Raw genomic sequence first — 18,904 nt, forward strand, 5'->3', positions numbered from 1 at the left:
AGCCCCGATCTCGCCTATCCCGCCGCCGACCCCTTTCCCACATCCTCCCCGAGCCTGGAGCTCTCTCCCTCTCCAGAGACTCATTCATTCATTCAGTCGTATTTATTGAACGCTTACTGTGCGCAGAGCACTGCATTAAGCATTTGGGAGAGTACAATGCAACCACAAACGGATACATTCTCTGCTCACAGCAATCTCATATACGCCAGACCACGTCCTCTCAAGTTGGAAGTTTTATTAAGGACACATCTCCTCCGAGAGGCCTTCCCTCTAGACTGGAAGCTCGTCGTGGGCAGGAAATGTATCTGTTTATCGTTCTACTGCTCTCTCCCAAGCATTTAGTACAGTGCTCTGCACACAGAAGGCGCTCGATAATTACTATTGAATAAGTCCTCTTTTCCCCAGCTTGCTCTCTTTTCTAAGCACTTGAATATTTGACCTTTGGTCGTTTGATATTCACCCCACCCCCCACCCCACAGCACCTGTGTGCATATCTTTAAATTCCGTATTATAAATTACTTATTTATTCCTATTATTGTCTGTCTCCCCTCTAGACCATCAGCTCATTAGGGGCAGGAAACGTGTCTGCTAATCCTGTTGCATTATTCTCTCCCGAGCGCTTAGAACAGTACTCTGCACATAGTGAGGGCTCAATAACTTCCATCGATTGACCACCGGCTCAGTGGAAAGAATCCGGACTCGGGCGTCAGAGGACATGGGTACTAATCCCATCTCCTCCACGTGTCTGCTGTGTGACCTTGGGCAAGTCACTTGACTTCTCTGGGCCTCAGTGACCTCATCTGTAAAACGGGGGTGCAGACTGGGAGCCCCACGAGGGACAACCTGATTACCTTGTATCTACCCCAGTGCTTAGAACAGTGCCTGGCACAGAGTAAGTGCTTAACGAATACCACAATTATTATAATTATTATTAACTGCTTCTTGTTATTAATAATGAACAGACACATGCCCTGCCCACATCGAGCATCTCCCGCAGCTCTTAGGACAGTGTCTGGCTCACAGGAAGTGCTTAACAAGAACCACAAACACAAAAAAAGGTGGCCCCCCGTGGGCCCCTACAAGATGGTCTGTAAGGAGCAGCATGGCAGCTCCAGCTGACACTGGACCCCGCAGTCCGGAAAGCTTGGGACGCTGTGGAACTTGATGAGCTTCTTGAAGGTCCTCTTCCCGGCCGCGGGCATCTCCCTGGGCGGCCTGGCGGAGACCGTCTCCGGCGGCGACGCTTCGTGCCCCCCGACGGGCACCGGCCGCTCCCGGGCACCGCACAGGGGCTCGCTGCTGCAACTCAGCGAACGCACCGTCTTCTTCTTCTGCCCGGACAGGTAGCTGAACAGGAAGGAGGGCAGCTTCTGCCTGGAGGCCTCTTCCGGGCAGTCCTCCTCTGGGGGGTCCAGGGAGCCGGGGTCGACCCGGCCCGGCCCGGGCTGCTCGGCGACCTCTGGGAAGGCCTCGGGATCATCATCCCCCGACGCCCCGGGGCTCGGAGGGTGGGCGCTCTGGGCCACGCAGTAAGGGTCGCTGGCGAGGGAGGGATGCCTCCGGTCATCCGCGGCGGGCCGGGCCCAGCTGGGCCGGCTCAGGACCCGGGTGGCCGCCTCCCGGATGACCAGCCAGTCGTGGAGGACGTCCTGACGTGTGGTGTACTGGGAGGTGACCACGAAGCGGATGATCAGCTGCTCCCGGACCTCCAGGAAGATGACGAAGAGCCGGCCGGACCGATTCAGTTCCTCGATGACCTTCTGCGTCCGGTTGTTGTCGCCCTGTCGGGAGGGAGAAGACGGGGAGTCTGGGCGTCCGCGTCCACGGACACCAGGGCTTCCCCGCCTGCCCGGGGGACCCCCAGACCTTTTACCTTTAAGCGGAACACCACCAGGCCCAGGTACCTCTGGTAGGGGATCTCGAAGAGGGGATCGCTCCTCACCAACGACTCAAAATATTTGGCCAGATCCACCGCCTGGGGTGGACAAGGGGATAAAGAGGGAAGAGCTTCAGGCGGAGAGAAAAAGTCCTCGGCCCCTCCCATCTCACCATGAGGGACCCCGACTGATGACGATGACGATGATGATGGTATTTGTTAAGCACTTACTATGTGTCAAGCACTGTTCTAAGCGCTGGGGAGAGATCCGAGATCATCAGGTTGGACACGGTCCCTGTCCCACACAGGGCTCACAGTCTTCATCCCCATTTTGCAGCTGAGGGAATGAGGCACAGGGAAATGAAGAGACTTGCCCAAGGTCACTCAGCGGACAAGTGGCTGAGCCGGGATGAGAACCCAGGTCCTTCTGACTCCCAGCCCTGGGCTCTATCCACTAGGCCCTCTAGACCATAAGCCCTTTTGGGGCCGGGGATGTGTCCGTCTATCTCCATTTATTCATTCATTCAATCGTATTTATTGAGCGCTTACTGTGTGCAGAGCACTGTACTGAGCACTTGGGAAGTACAATTCAGCAGCAAATAGAGACAATCCCTGCCCACAACGGGCTCACAGTCTAGAAGTGGGGAGAGAGACATCAAAACAAGTAAACAGGCATCAGTAGCATCATTATAAATAAATAGAATTATATATATTATAATAATATATTATATCTATAACAATAATATCTATATAAAAATAAATAGAATTATAATTATAAATATCCACATATATACATAAGGGCCATGGGGCGGGGAGGAGGTAGAGCAAAGGGTCGATGCAATGGGGAGGGGAGGAGGAGCAGAGGAAAAGGGGGAGCTTAGTCTGGGAAGGTCTCCTGGAGGAGGTGAGCTCTCAGCAGGATTTTGAAGGGGGAAAGTGTGCCAGTTTGGCAGATTTGAGGAGGGAGGGCATTCCAGGCCAGAGGTAGGACGTGGGCCGGGGGTCGACCGCGAGACAGGGGAGAACAAGGCCCAGGGAGGAGGTGAGTGGCGGCAGAGGAGCGGAGTGTGCGGGGCGGGATGGAGAAGCATAGAAGCGCTCAGTACAGTGCTCCGCACCCAGTAAAGCGTTCGATAAATACGACTGACTGGAGCGTTCCACCTACGTGTCGGACGTGGGCCTGGAGATTCTTCACCCCGTAGTTCCGGATGACAAACCAGAGCTTTATGGCCCGGAATCTGCGACTCAGAGGGATCTGCCAGTGCTGAGAGACGGAGCGACAGGTCCGGGTTAGAGTCCGGAGAGATCCACCCACACATCCCGCCCCACTGACTCCCGGACCCGGCATCTGCCCACTAAACCACACGGCTTCCACCAGCCCAGTTTATTCCCGGAACTGATACTCCTTGGGCTCAGGAAATGGCAATATCAGTTAATGATAAGACCATCAGCTCGCTGAGGGCAGGGAAGGTTTCTGTTTATTGTTCTATTGCCCTCTCCCAACCGCTTAGTAATAATAATAATAATAATGATGGTATTTAGTAAGCACTTACTAGGTGCCAAGCACTGAATGAACGAAGCACTCAATAAATACCCGTGATTGATTGATTTGGGCGTTTACACGTGGCTTCCTCTGGCTACCTCTGCTGGCCTGGCACCTCCCATCCGGCTCAGCCATCCTGGACCTCTCTGGACCAGCCCTGCTTAGGCCTATTTCTTCCGGGAATTGACCAGACTCCAGGAGAGAGGAAGTCGCCAGAGGGACAACCAGAGGCCAGCAGTTAGACTCCCGAAATTCCTTTCCTTGATCCCCCTTGTCCCTAGCGGGACATAATAATAACGATAATGATAATTGTGGTATTTGTTAAGCGCTTGCTATGGGCCAAATGCTGTACCGAGCGCTGGGGTAGATGCAAGATAATTAGGTCCCACTTGGGGCTCACAGTCGAAGTAGGAGGAAGCCAGCGATTCAAGCCCCCATTTTGCAACTGGGGGAACCGAGGCACGGAGAAGGTAAGTGACTTGCCCAAGGTCATGCAGCAGGCAAGTGGCGGAGCTGGGACGTGGTAGTAGTGAAATTGCCCTGACATGCTCATTTCTTCCCAAGAAAAGCTTGGAGGGGCTGGGGTTCCCCCATTTGGGTTCCTTTTTTTTCATGGTATTTGTTAGTGCTTAATATATGCCAGGCACTGTAATAATAATAATAATGATGATGGCGTTTGTTAAGCACTTACTATGTGAGGAAGCACTGTTCTAAGCGCTGGGGGGGGGGGACAAGGTGATCAGGTTGTCCCACATGGGGCTCAGTCTTAATCCCTATTTTACAGATGAGGGACCTGAGGCATAGAGAAGTGAAGCGACTTGCCCAGTGCCTATCTCCCCGTCTAATAATAATAATTGCGGTATTTGTTAAGTGCTTACTATGCGCCAACCACTCTTCTAAGCCCTGGGGTAGATACAAGTTCATCAGGTTGGACAGTCCCTGTCCCACATGGGGTTCACAGTCTTCATCCCCATTTTACAGATGAAGGAACTGAGGCCCAGAAAACTGAAGTGACTTGCCCTCGTCTGTCTTCCCCTCTAGATGGTAATCTAGTTGTGGGCAGGGAATGTGTCCACCAAATCTGTCTTGTCCTCTCCCAAGCGCTTAGCACAGTGGCTGCACACAGGAAGCACTCAATAAATACGACGGACTGATGGACACATTTCTTCCCAGGTCTCTGTTAAAGTAGCAGCATGGCATAGTGGATAAAGCCCGGGCCTGGAGTCAAAAGGTCATGGGTTCTAATCCCGGCTCCGCCGCTTGTCTGCTGGGTGAACTTGGGCAAGTCACTTCACTTCTCTAGGCCTCAGTTCCCTCATCTGTAAAATGGGGATTTAAACTGTGAGCCCCACGTGGGGCTGGTACTGTGTCCAACCCGATTTGCTTGGATCCACCCCGGCGCTTAGAACAGTGCCCGGCCCACAGTAAGTGCTTAATGAATACCCTGACGATGATTATTATTATTATTATTCCACAGCCTGAGTCTGCTGTGGTCCGGCCTCGGGTCAAGGACGCTGTGAGGGAAGGCGGGGGGCTTTCAGAGCTCGGAGTTTCTCCCATTACCATGAAATCGGTGGTGTTTTCGGAGTTTGGGTACTTGAGGTAGTCGGGGGTTATGCCAAAGGCCTGATGCAGCTTCTTCTTGTCCTTAACCCTGTGGAGAGGAAATGGGCACAGTTGGCATAGTATGCCCTTCTGGGGAGTTGTCACCATCCCATCCGAGCCCCAGAGGCTCAGCCTCGGGGGTCCCAGCTCCACGCTGGTTCTTGGCCATTTTTGATGCCCCCCCGTCTATCCCAGAAAGCCCTACTCTCCATCTCCCGTTGTTCCGGTAGTGTATCCACAGAGTTTTCTTCATAAAAATCTGGAAGTGGTTTACCATCGCCTTCTTCCACGCAGTAAACTTGAGTTTTTGCCCTCGACTCTCTCCCGTGCAGCTGCTGCCCAGCACGGGTGAGTCTTGACTTGTAGCAGATTTGCCTTCCGCTCGCTAGCCACTGCCCAAGCCGGGAATGGAATGGGAATGCCTCTGCTTGACTCTCCCTTCTGTAGTCGAGACTGGTAGAGGACTGGAAACTCTACAGGTGCCATCCTGGAAGAGCATGGCCTGGGTAATTGGCCATTAATAGCCCCATGTGGGACAGAGACTGTGTCTAACCTGATTAACTTGCAGCTATTTTAGGGCTCAGAACAGTGCTTGACACATAGTAAGCGCTTAACAAATATAATAATAATCATAGTGGTATTTCTTAAGCGTTGCCATGCCCTGTTGTAAGCACTGTAGATACAAGGTAATCAGGTTGGACACAGTCTCTGTCTCATATGGGGCTCACAATCTTCATCCCCATTTTCTAGATGAGGGAACTGAGGCCCAGAGAAGTGAAGTGACTTGCCCAAAGTCACGCAGCAGACGTGGCGGGGCCAGGATTAAAACTCAGGTCCTCTGACTCCCAGGTCTGTGTTCTACCACCTGCTGTGCCTTCGATCTGCACGGGAGGAGACCTGGAGTAGCTGCCGGCTCTTTGGGGGTGATGAAGGCCCCCTGGTTGGCAGAGGTTGCGGGGAGGGGAGGAAGTCACAGTTCTCTCCCCCACCCCTCGCTGCCAGGGTGGCATTCCCAAGCCTCACCCACCCTGGCACCTCGACTGGTCCAGAGAACATCCGAACAAGGTTGGAAAGGACCACATCTCTTCTCTCCTATAACAACCCAGACCGCAAGCTTCGCTTCTCTAATGCCAACCTTCTCCCTGTGCCTCCATCTCGACTGTCTCGCCTCTGGCCTGGAACCCCCTCCCTCCTCAAATCTGACGGACAGTGACCCTTCCCCGCTTCAAAGCCTACTGAAGGCCCATTTCCTCCAAGAGGCCTCCCCTGACTGAGCCCTCCTTTCCTCTTTTCCCACTCCCTTCCCCAACGCCCTGACTCACTCCCTTTATTGATCCCCCCTCCCAGCCCCACACCACTTATGTCCATAGCTGACATTTATTCATTTCTATTCATTTCTATCTCCCTTCTTCTAGACTGTCAGTTCATTGTGGGAAGGGAATGTATCTGCTTATTCTTCTATTGTACTCTCCCAAGTGCTTAGTACAGTGCTTTGTACTCAGTAAGTGCTCAAGAAATACGATTGAATGAAGGAATGAATGAATTGAAGGCAGCCATCCTGCCATCTCTGTCTCTTCTTGCCGGTTCCCCATTTAAAATCCCAGCCCCTTTCCCTACAGTGAGTTGTATTTATTGAGTGCTTACTGTGTGCAGGGCACTGTACTAAGCGCTTGGGAGAGGACAATAGAACAATAAACAGATACATTCCCTGCCCATTATGAGCTTCCAGTCTAGAGTCTAGAGCACCTACAGTCCCAGCCCGGCCACCTCGAGCCCGGATCCAGCCCGTCTCGTGGCCCGTCGCGGGGCCCGGTAGGCCCGAAGCTCACCAGAAGCCAGTGCAGTCAAAGTGGACCATCATCCACTTGGAAGGATTAAAGGTGAAGGAGTCGGCGAACTCGATGCCCCTCAGGAAGTTCCGGTGCTCCGGGCACAGGAAGGCCGTCCCGGCGTAGGCGGCATCGATGTGCAGCCAGATGCCTTCCCGGGCACCTGATGATGATGACCATGGTATTTCTTAAGCGTTTACTATGTGTCAAGCACTGTTTTAAGTGCTGGGGTAGATACAAGGTAACCAGATTGTCCCACGTGGGGCTCACAGTCTTAATCCCCATTTTGCAGATGAGGTATCTGAGGCACAGAGAAGTGAAGTGACTTCCCCAAGGTCACCCAGCAGACAAGAGGCAGAGCCGGGATTAGAACCCACATCCTCTGACTCTCAAGCCCGTGCTCTTTCCACTAAGCCAAGCTGGAAGTCGGGAAGAGCACGTGAGAGAGGGGTCACAGGTGTGGCCCAGGGCATCTCCGCTCTGCCCAGGATGTCGCTCCCGAGGGAAGTGTGGAAATGGGCTTGGGGGGCAGAAGGTCCTGGGTTCTAATTCCAACTCCGCCACTTGTCTGCTGGGTGACCTTGGGCAAGTCACCTGTGAAATGGGGATTGAGACTGTGAGCCCCATGTGGGGCAGGGACTGTGCCCAACTTGATTTGCTTATATCTACCGCAGGGCTCAGTATGGGGCCTGGAGCAGAGTAAGCGCTTAACAAATACCCTAATTATTATAATGATAATAATATTAAATGTGATGGAGCCCCTCCTCACCCCCAACCTCCCCTGGGCTCAGCTTGGGGAGGGAGGACTGGGAACTAGAGGAAAAGTCATAATAATAATAATTATTAATGATGGTATTTGTTTAACACTTATTATGTGCCAAGCACTGGGGTAGACACAAGCTCATCAAGCTGGACATAGTCCCTGTCTCATATGGGGCTCACAGCCTTCATCCCCCTTTAACTGATGAGGGAACTGAAGCCCAAAGAATTAGGTGACTTGCCCAAGGTGACTCAGCAGACAAGTGGCGGAGCCAGAATGAGAACCCAGATCCTTCTGACTCCCAGGCCCAGGGTCTAGCCTCTAGGCCCCGCTGCTCTCGGGAAACATCTCTTGGCTCAGCTCACCAGCCTGGGACTCTCCTCTCACGCCCCTCAACAGCCCCACCCAATGCCAGTCTCTCCCCTGGAGGCCCCCTCAGAGATCTCTGGAAAGCCCCACTCCAGCCAACAGACCCTTCCCCGCTCCCCACCTTGGTGCCCCTCTGAGAGCCCCCCAACTCTGATCCCTGCCAGGATAGCCGCTTACAGATCGGGCCCAGCTCTGCCAGGTTGTCGAATGCAGCGACCCCGGTGGTTCCCAGCGTGGCACAGACCTGGGGGCGGCAGGGAGCGGGGGGAGACAGAATCAGGTTACCTCTGAAGCAGCGATCATTCATTCATTCAATCATATTTACTGAGCATTTCCTGTGTGTAAAGCACTGTACTAAATATAGCACTCAAGTGGAGAAATCCCAACTTGTGGTTTTTTTTTGGGGGGGGGGGCGGGTGTTTAATGGCATTTGTTAAGCTCTTACTACGTGCTGGGCACTGCATGAAGTCCTGGGGTGGATTCAAGCTACTTTCCCTGCCTTCTTAGCTTTTTTGAAGGCCATCTCCTCTTAAAGGCCTTCTCTAACTAAGCCCTCCTTTCCTCTTCTCCCATTCCCTTCTGTGTCACCCTGACTTGTTCCCTATACTCATTCCTCCCACCCAGCCCCACAGCACATGATGGCAATTTATTTATCTCTATTAATGTCTGCCTCCCCCTCTAGACTGTAAGCTCATCGTGGGCAGGGAATGTGTCTGTTGTTCTATTCTCCCAAGTGCTTAGTACAGTGCTCTGCACACAGTAAGCACTCAATAAATACCACTGACTGACTGACAGACAAGCTAATCGGGTAATCACATGAGGCTCACAGTCTTATCTCCATTTTACAGAAGAGGGAACTGAAGCACAGAGAAGTAAAGGGGGTTGCCCAGGGTCACACAGCAGACAAGTGGCGGAGCTGGGATTAGGCCTAGCTGCTCTAGCCACTAGGCCACGCTTCTCTCCTTGCTTTTTTAGGATCTGTAAGTCTACTCATTCTGTTGTACTTTCTCAAGTGCAAGGAGTACACTGCTCTGGATGTAATAAGGGCTCAGTAAATACCACTGATTGATTCATTGAGCTCCTTCCTTTCAGCAGCGTGATTAAGAATAACTGCTGTATTTGTGAAGCATTTACTATGTGCCAAGCACTATACTAAGCGCTGGGGTAGCTTAGTACCCCAACTGACAAGATAGAATGGAAACAGACCCCATCCCACAAGGGGATCAGAGTCTAAAGGGGAAAGGGAGCAGGTACTGAATCCCCATTTTGCAGTTGAGGAAACCAAGGCACAGAGAAATCAAGTAGCTCATCCAAGGTCACATAGCGGGCAGGTGGCAGAGGCGGGATTAGAACCCAGGTCCTCTGACTTCCCGGCATTCACATGCTCTTTCCACTAGGCCACGCCGTGTCCACTTGAGTATTCCACATCTCCCTATTGCATTTCTCCAAGTGGTCACGAGATTCACAGGGATTCACTTACCCAGACAGGCACCAGCCCTTTTTCTCTGTCCTTCTCAATCTCCCGCTGAAGGGTCTCCCCTCGGAGGGAGAGATCATCGTCCACTTCCAGAAGTTTCATGTGCACCAGCGCGATCAGGCCGGCCTTCACCACTGAGGAATGAGCCTTCGGGGGACAAAGAGAGAGAAGGCGCAGACACAGAGAGAGATAGAGGGAGAGAGGGAGGGAGGGAGACAGACAAGAGAAAGGAGAGAGAAGAGGGGAGGGAGGGAGGGAGACAGAAAGTGAAGGAGAGAGGAGACAGAGGGGGAAAGAGAGGAGAGAAAAAGAGAAGAGAGAGGAAGATGAGAGACAGAGGAGAGAGAAGAGAGAGAGACAGAGGAAAGAGAGACAGTGGAGAGAGACAGGGAGAGAGAGAGAGAGAGAATACTCCTTTAATTTTAAGCTCCTTGTGGGCAGAGGTCATGTGCATCAGCTTTACTGTATTGTACTTTCCCAAGCACTTACACACAGGCTTCATTGGTTTGCTAGGACTCAGCCCTGAGGTCTTGGGGCAAATCCCCCTGCCTCTCAGGGGCAATTTGACTCTCAAAGTGGCCCTTCTGGACTGTAATCTCCTGTGGGCAGGGAACGTCTACTATTCTGTTACACTGTACTCTCCCAAGCTCTTTAATAGAGTACTCTGCCCATGGGGAATGCTCCTTAAATACAATTGAATGATTAATTAGGACTACTACCTTGCTGGTTCAATCTCTCATAATATCCTGACTGGATGACTGCATCAGTCTCCTTTCTGATCTTCCATTCTCCTGTCTCTCCCACTCCAGTCTATACTGCACTCCGCTGCCTAGATTATCTTTCTGCAGAAATGCTCTGCACTCCCATCCTCAAAAATCTCCAGCGGTTGCGTATCAACCATCACATGAAGCAAAATCTCCTCGCTGTTGGCTTCGAAGCTGTCCATCACCCTGCCCCCTCCTACCTCACCTCCCTTCTCTCCTTCTCCAGCCCAACCTGCACACTCTGCTCCTCTGCCACTGCTAACCTCCTAACTGGGCCTCGCTCCTGCCTGTCTCACCGTCGACCCCTGGCCCACGTCCTACCTCTGGCCTGGAATGCCTTCCCTCCTCACATCTGCCAAACTAACTCTCTTCCCCTCTTCAAAGCCCTACTGAGAGCTCATCTCCTCCAGGAGGCCTTCCCAGACTGAGCCCCTCCTTTCCATCTGCTCCTCCTCCTCTCCCCATCGCCCCTACTCCCTCCCTCTGCTCTACCTCCTTCCCCTCCTCACAGCACTTATATGTACATATATGTATATACATATATGTACATATTTGTTGCTCTATTTTATTAATGATGTGCATTTACCTATGGTTCTATTTATCTATTTTGATGGTAGTGATGCCTGTCTACTTGATTAGTTTGTTGTCTGTCTCCCCCCTTCTAGACTGTGAGCCCATTGTTGGGTAGGGATTGTTTCTGTTTGTTGCCAAATTGTACTTTCCAAGCACTTAGTACAATGTTCTGCACACAGTAATCGCTCAATAATACGATTGAATGAATGAATGAATGAACAAAGAGGAGGAGAGGAAGAGGAGGAAGTGGAGGAGGAGGAGGCGGAAGAGGAGGAGGAAATGGAGGAGGAGGAGGAAATGGAGGAGGGGGAGGAGAAGGGAGAGGAGGAGGAGGAGGAGGAGGAGGAGCAGAAAATGGAGAAGGAGGGGGAGAAGAAGGAGAAGGAAGAGGAGGAAGAGGAGAAGGAAGAGAAAGAGAAAAGAAGGAAAAGGAGGAGGTGGAGGAGGAGGAAAGGAGGAGGTGGAGAAGGGAGAGGAGGAGGAGAAGAGAAGGAAGAGGAGGAAGAGGTGGAGAGGAGGAAGAGGAGTAAAAGGAGGAGGAGGAGGATGTATTAAACACTTTGTGCAGAACATGGTATTAAACCCCGGGAAAGAATACACGAGAGTGGGAATTGGCCGCAGTCCTTGGGTTGGGGGTGGGTCTGAGGAGAGGCTGGGGTGAGTTGGGGTGGGGGAGTGGCGCTGGGGAGAAGCTGGAGTGATGATGATGATGATGATGGTATTTCTTATGCACTACTATATGCCAAGCACTTTTCTAAGCACCGGGGTAGCTTAAGTACAAGGTAATCAGGTTGTCCTGCGTGGGGCTCACAGTCTTCATCCCCATTTTACAGACAAGGTAACTGAGGCCCAGAGAAGTATAGCATCTTGCCCAAAGTCTCACAGCCGACAAATGGCAGAACCGGAATTAGAACCCATGACTCCCAAGCCGTGCTCTTTCCACTACACCACGCTGCTCCTCAGGAGTGGGGGCATCATTTAAAAAAAGAGAACAAAACCACGTCAGCCGAACCTCTCCAGAAATCCCTTTGCACTTCAGGCAGCTCAGCCACAATCCGGCCTAGAAGGGTCTATCTGGGATGAGAACCCTCAGCCCCCAACAAAAAGTATTGCCATTCCTCATCACCCCCCGACCCCCAGCAGGGAGGCCATTCTCCACGAAGCAGAGACTGGGAGGGGACGATTTCCCGCACCCGGCACCTCTCCGGCATAAATACTAAAATGCTCAGGGTGATGGTTTCATTCATTCAGTCAGTCAATGGTATTTACTGAATGCTTACTGGGTGCAGGACACTGTATTAAGCGCTTGGGAGAGGGCAATACAATAAACAGATGACAGGGAAATCTTCCCCAAAACAGCTCTCTCCCAGCTTTCCGGGAGGACGGGAGCGGGATGGTCCCCCACACTGAGCAGGGGCGGAGGGGAGGGATATGGAAGGCAGAGACCCCCGCCCTGAGGAGCCTGACTGGAGGTCTAGAGGGAGGCCGGGGAGGGGTTGGGGGGCAGGGACTCCCGGGCCGGGGAGCTCACCTGATTGGAGGTGTAGGCCACGAGGCGGGAGTTGAGCGTGGACTCCTCGACGTGTGGCTCGCTCTTCTTCATCTCCAGGATCTTGTGCTTCCTGGCGGCCAGCAGGGCGATCAGCGTCGATTCGCTGACGCTGTTCTGGAAAGAGGTGGGGGGCGGGGGGTTTCCCCCAGGTCAGGGACCTCCAGGTTCCCCTCCCTCGCCCTCCAGCTGTCTTGTTGGTCCAGCAGGGATGTGGACGATGCCATGCACGCAATCCCCCTTTCCCTCCCGTCTCGTGGAGCCCTTGGGTGCAGGGTGCCGGGTCCACTGAGGAGACCACCCAGGCTACCTGCTCTCAGAGGCCGCCCCCAGGTAGTGGGGAAGGTGGGTGTGCCAGGGTCTCTGCCCGCCTCCCCTCCCCGCCGGCCCGGGCACCTGAATGACGCCCCCTCCGCGGCCGCCAGGGTGGGAGTGCAGGAAATGGTCCGGGAGGCCCACCATCTTGGCCAGCCAGTCGATGACGACCAACTCCAGCTCTGTGTTGGCTGGGCTGGACGCCTGGGATGGAGACACAACGGGGCGTCATTCTCACACACACACACACACACACACACACACACACACACACAGAGCCAGAGATACATCACTCCCCCCCCCACACACACACACAGAGCCAGAGTTACATCACACAGACACACAGATATACTCACAGACACATACACACACACACACACACACACACACGGCCCAAATTCCCTCCCTGCCTCCTCCGCCACATCCCGGATCCCATCAGGGCCCTCCGACCCTGACTCCAGAGGCCGCCCCCTCCCCTCCGTCCCGTGCCCGGCTTGCCCCCCGGGGTAGGGGTCCCCCGAGGGGTTCTGGGGGGCGGGTGGGGGCGCATCTCACCCAGGTGAAGCCGAGGCAGTTGATGGCGTCGGACAGCATGTCACCGAGCAGGGAGGGCCAGGAGTTGAGGGCGGGGAAGTAGGCGTGCATGTGTGGGCTCTGCCAGTGGACCACCTGCCCGCCAGAACCCGCACACGCCCCCGGGGTGGGGGCAGAGGGAGGGGGTGTCAGGGCCAGCCCCCTCATTACCCCCTCCCCATCATACCCCCATCAACCTCCCCCTCCCCGTGGGGTGCAGAGGGTGACCAGCCGGAAGAAGGGTCAGTCGATACTGGACGTGGCCGGGGGGACTGGGGGTCCCCGAGAAAGCCCCCAGAGCCTGGCTCGGGCGACCAGGACTCCTGGGGCCGGGCTTGGGCCTAACCCCTCCCTCCACCCGGATAATAATCATACTCAGAATGGTATTTGTTAAGCGCTTGCTATGCGCCGGGCGCTGTAATAATAATAATGATAACGATGGCATTTGTTAAGCACTTAACTATGTGCCAAGCACTGTTCTAAGCGCTGGGTGGCGGGGGGGGGACGGACAAGATAACCAGATTGCCCCACGAGGGGCTCACAGTCTTCATCCCCATTTTACAGATGAGGGGACTGAGGTCCAGAGAAACAAAGGGACTTGCCCAAGGTCACCCAGCAGACAAGTGGGCAGGATCAGAACCCATGACCTTCTGTCGATGGAATGAATGAGTCCCAGGCCCGGGCTCTATCCACTACACCATGCTGCTTCAGCCCTGACTATGTTGTCAGGCACCGTAGTAAGCCCTGGGATGGATACAGCGTGACTCAGTGGAAAGAGCCCGGGGCTTGGGAGTCAGAGGCTGTGGGTTCTAATTCCAACTCCACCACTTGTCAGCTGGGTGACTTCGGGCAAGTCACTTCAATTCTCTGGGCCTCAGTGACCTCATCTGGAAAATGGGGATGAAGACTGTGAGCCCTACGTGGGACAACCTGATCGACTTGAATCTCCCCGAGCGCTTAGAACAGCGCTTGGCACACAGTAAGCGCTTAACAAAGACCATCATTATTATAGAAGCGAATCGGGTTGGACCCGCTCCCTGTCCCGCGTGGGGGGCTCAAAGTCTTTATCCCCATTTTCCAGATGAGGGAACTGAGGCCCAGAGAAGTGAAGTGACTGGGCCAGGGTCCCACAGCAGACCCCCAGCCCACCCCCATCCCCCTACCCCGGGCATGACGATCCTCTCGATGTCGGCGAAGACGTTGTCCCAGGCGTCCGGCTCGTCCGGGGCCCGCTCGGGCAGCTGCCCCCGCATGTAGCCGGGCTTCACGTTGGGATAAACCCTCCGCTCCCGCACCGTGCTCAGGTAGCGGAAAATGTAGTCCACCATCTCCTTCGCTGCGGGCCGGAGAAACCGCGGCCGTGGGACCCGACCCCCGACCCCCCATCCCGCCCAGAGCTCCCCGAGATCCGACCCAGAAACTCCCCAGGATCTCGCCCAGGACCCCCGAGATCCCGCCCAGAGACCCCCGAGGCCCGGCCCAGAGATGAACCTTAGAGACCCCGCCCAGATATCCTCGGGATCCTGTCCAGAGACCCCTGAGATCCGACCCAGAGATCCCCGGGTTCCGACCCAGAGACCCCCCAGGATCCCTCCCAGAGATCCCCAGGACCCGGCTCAGAGATCAACGTTAGAGACTCCGCCCAGAGACTCCCGGGATCCTGCCCAGAGACCCCCGGGATCCCGCCCAGAGACCCCCGGGATCCCTCCCAGAGACCCCCGAGGACCGGCCCAGAGATCAACGTTAGAGACCCCGCCCGCAGATCCCCGGGATCCGACCCAGAGACCCCCGGGATCCCTCCCAAAGACCCCCCGGGATCCGACCCAGAGATAAACGTCGGAGACCCCGGCCAGAGCCCCCCGGGGTCCAGCCCAGAGCCCCCCCGGGGCCCGGCCCAGAGACCCCCCAGCCCTCGGCTCGGGCCATGGGGAGGCTGGGGGCAGCCCAGCCCAGCACCCCTCTCCCCCAGACCCTCGCCCAGCCCTCGGCGCAGCCCCCCGCACAGGGCTCGACCCACCAGTCTTACAACTTGGTCTCCTCTTTCAACTCCCAGCTCCAGGACACGCCGCTTCTGTCTCTGTCTCTCTGTCTCTCTCCCCCGCACTGTCTCTCCCTCTCTTCTCTCCCTCTCTCCCTCTCTGTCTCTCTCTGTCTCTTTCTGTCTCTCTCCCTCTCTGTCTCCCTCTCTGTCTCTGTCTCTCTCCCTCTGACTCTCCCTCTGTCTGGGTCTCTTTGGGATTTTCTCTCCCTTTGACTGTATCTATCTTTCTCTCCTTCTGTGTCTCTTTACATTTCTCTCTCCCTCTCCTGCTGTTTACCTCTTCCTCTCTTTCTATCTCCTGTCCCTCTCCCTCACTATCTCTCACCTTCTGCCTGTATCTCTTTATGTTTTTCTCTCCGTCTCCCTGGGTCTCTTTATATTTCTCTCTACCTCTCCTTCGGTCTCCTTCCCCCTCTCTTTCCGTCTTTCTCCTTCTCCCTTTGTGTCTCTCTCTTCCCTCTCTGTCTCTCTCCTTCTCCTTTCTCCCTTCTCTGTCTCTTTTCTTCAGTCTTTTTCTTTGTTTCTCCCTCTGTCTCTCTCCCTCTGTGTCTCTTTATGTTTCTCTCACTCTCTTGCTGTCTCTGAATCTCTCCCTCCCTCTCTCTGTCTCTATGTTTCTCTCTTTCTGTCTCTGTCTCGCCCCCTTTCCTTGTCTCTTTCCCTTTTTCTGTGTCCTTTTATGTTTCTCTCTCCCTCTGGCTCTGGATCTTTACGTGTCTCTTGCTCTCTGCCTCTTTCTGTCTCTCTCCGTTTCTTTCCTTTTCCCTCTCTCTCCTCACCCACTACACAGTGTGTGTGTGTGTGTGTGTGTGTGTGTGTGTGTGTGAGCCCTGCTAAATGTGAGTGCGTGGGAACAAGAGTGTGTGGGGCTTTGTGTGAGTGTGTGAGGATTGTGCATGGGGCCGGGAGCCCTTCTGTGATCTGTGGGCCAGGTGGGGTTTAAGTCTGTGATGTGTGTGTGTGTGTGTGTGTGTGTGTGTGTGTGTGGCCGAGAGAGAGGGTGCAGGTGAGAGACAGTGTGAGTCGGTGTCAGTGTGTGTGTGTGTGTGTTTGTGTGTCAGAAGCCTCATCATCATCATCAGCATCATCATCATTATTAATCATATCTATTGAGCACTTACTATGTGTAAAGCTCTGTTCTAAGCCCATGGGGGAGTACACTCTAACATCAGACACATTCCCTGCCCACAACGAGCTCATTCGATGGTATTAACTGAGCGCTCGCTGTGTGCAGAGCATGTACTAAGCGCTTGGGACAGCGTCTATCGCTCCCCACACACACACACACATTCACACCCCCCCGCAGCACTCTCTCCTCTGGCGCCCTAAAGGCCCCCTTGGGTCAGTGACCCTTCAACTGCCCAGTCTGGCCCCCCACCCCAACACTCACGCACACCCACACCCACACACTCACACACAAGCAAACAAGACCTTCCCCCCCCCGGCCCCAGGGAAGACCTTACCTCTGTCCCGATATTCCTGCAGCTCCTTGGCCTGGCGCTGGGGCCCCCAGAAAGGTCCCTCCGGTGCCCCCTCCTCTCCCTCCTCCTCCTCCTGACCGGCTCTGTCCCAACGTCCATCCATCGGTCCATCCATCGGTCCATCCACCGGTCCATCCTTCTGCCCGTCCATCGGCCCGTCCGTCGACCGGTCCGTGGGCCGGCCCCAAGGGATGAGGCAGCCTCTGGGGCCTCCCCGTGCCGGTCGCCGCCTTTATTCAGTCCGGCCCCGCTGACCCCTCCCCCGGCTGACCTCTCCCCCGCCCCCTTCCCGGATTCCAACTGGACGGCGCCGGGCCGGCCCCGGCCCTCACCCTATAACCCGGGCCCGGCCCTTCTCCTCCTGCCCCTGCCCTGCCCACCCCCCCACCCCCCTCCCTGTCCCCCCCGACCCTGCCCAGACCCCGGCTTTGACCCTGTCCTCCTCGCCCTGACCTTAACCTGTCCTTGGCCCTGGCCTTCTGACCCTGACCTGGCCCTGCCCCTGCCCTCCTGCCCCAGAGCCGACCCTGCCCCTGTCCCCCAGCCCCTGGCCCCCCGTCTCTGCCCAGACCTCAGCCCTGGCACCCATTCCCTGCTCCCGCTAGGCCCTGCCCCAGCCCTGCCCTTGGGCCCCTGTCTCTGCCCCAACCCCAGCCTGGACACTGCTTCTCTGCTCCAGTCAGGCCCTACCCCTGGCCCCCTGACCCTGAGCCAGCCTCCTGACCCCGAGTCGGCTCTGCCCCAATTCTCCTGCCCCAGCCCTGGCCCTGCCCCCGGCCCCCTGCCCTGTCCCCATTCCCTCGACTTTTCCCTAGCCCCACCCCTCCCCCTCTGCCCTCCCCCAGCCCTGTCCTTTTGCCCCTGTCCCTCTGCCCCTGTGTCCTCCTGTCCCTGCCCCAGCCCCAGCCCTGCCCCTGTCCCCCTGCCCCTGCCCTGGCCCCGCCCAGCACTGTCCCTCAGCCTGGCTACCTGGTGCTCTTCCCCAGAGGGGACTCGGATAGTCCCTCTTGCTGGAGGGGGAGGGAGTGGGCACAAGAATCATGATAATAATGATTATGGTATTTATTCAGCACTTACTAGGTGCCAAGCACTGTTCTAAGCACTTTAGTAGACAAAGGTAATCAGGTCGTCCTGCGTGGGGCTCACGGTCTTAATTCCCATTTCACAGATGAGGTAACTGAGGCTTAGAGAAGTGAAGTGACTTGTCCAAGGTCACACAGGCCATGGGGATCTCGTGGACCGGGTTAAACGCTCTCTTGGCGGAGGAAGAGGAAGTGGAGACAAGGGAAGCAGCATGGCCTAATGGCTAGAGCCCGGGGTCTGGGAGGCCAAAGGACCTGGGTTCTCATCCCAGTTCCGCCATTTGTCCGCTGCGTGACCTTGGGCAAGTCACTTCACTTCTCTGGGACTCGTTCCCTCATCTGTAAAATGGGGATTGAGGCTGGGAGCCCCGTGTGGGACAGGGACTGGGTCCAACCTGATTACCTTGGATCTAACCCAGCGCTTAGAGCACACAGTAAGAGCTTAATATTACCATCGTCATCATCACAAGGAGTAGGGGGAGTCACTCCACATCCCCTGAGGGGCCGGGAGGGAACTGGGCCCTGGGACCCGAGGGTTGCGGGTTCAAGCCTCCCTCCAGTTGAGGGGGGCGATGAGGTGGCCCAGCCCCCGCCCCTGCTGGGCCCCGCTCTGATCCGGCTCCGGTGTGGGAGCGTGTTTCTCCTGCTTGTACCTGGGTTCCGAATTCATCGATCTTATTTATAGAGCGCTTACCGGGCGCACAGCACTGTACTAAGCTCTCAGGAGAGTACGCTGCAGCAGAGTTGGGAGACACGTTCTTTGCCCACAACGTGCTGACAGTCTAGAGAGCAAGACAGGCGTTAATATGAACGGTCAGACCATCGTATTTATTGAGTACTTACTGTGTGCAGAGCACTGTACAAGGGTCTGGGAGAATACACTAGAACAGGGTTGGCAGACAAGTTCCCTGCCCACAGTGAGCTTACAATCTAGAGAGAGAGACAGAAATTAGTACAAATAAATTATAGATATATAAATAAATCGCAGGTGTATAAGTAAGTTAGAGACATATAAATAAATTACGGGCATAAACATAAATCGAGGATATAAACGTATATTAGAGATA

General features: G+C 55.1%; 1 protein-coding gene across 1 annotated transcript; it reads right to left on the reverse strand.

Moving 5' to 3' along the window:
- Positions 1–980: 980 nt before the first annotated feature.
- On the reverse strand, positions 981–16,927 carry HDC (histidine decarboxylase). The gene is made up of 12 exons (XM_039912228.1): positions 16,733–16,927; positions 14,397–14,564; positions 13,216–13,329; positions 12,742–12,864; positions 12,328–12,462; positions 9,463–9,606; positions 8,160–8,226; positions 6,854–7,016; positions 4,983–5,073; positions 3,042–3,140; positions 1,874–1,975; positions 981–1,781 (listed from the first exon to the last, which is right to left on the reverse strand). The coding sequence occupies exons 1-12, from the start codon at positions 16,904–16,906 to the stop codon at positions 1,077–1,079; spliced, it is 2,085 nt and encodes a 694-aa protein (XP_039768162.1). The 5' UTR covers positions 16,907–16,927; the 3' UTR covers positions 981–1,076.
- Between the last annotated feature and the right edge of the window lie 1,977 nt (positions 16,928–18,904).

The sequence above is a fragment of the Ornithorhynchus anatinus genome, chromosome 5 (assembly GCF_004115215.2).
Source record: "Ornithorhynchus anatinus isolate Pmale09 chromosome 5, mOrnAna1.pri.v4, whole genome shotgun sequence".
In the NCBI taxonomy this organism is placed as follows: Eukaryota; Metazoa; Chordata; class Mammalia; order Monotremata; family Ornithorhynchidae; genus Ornithorhynchus; species Ornithorhynchus anatinus.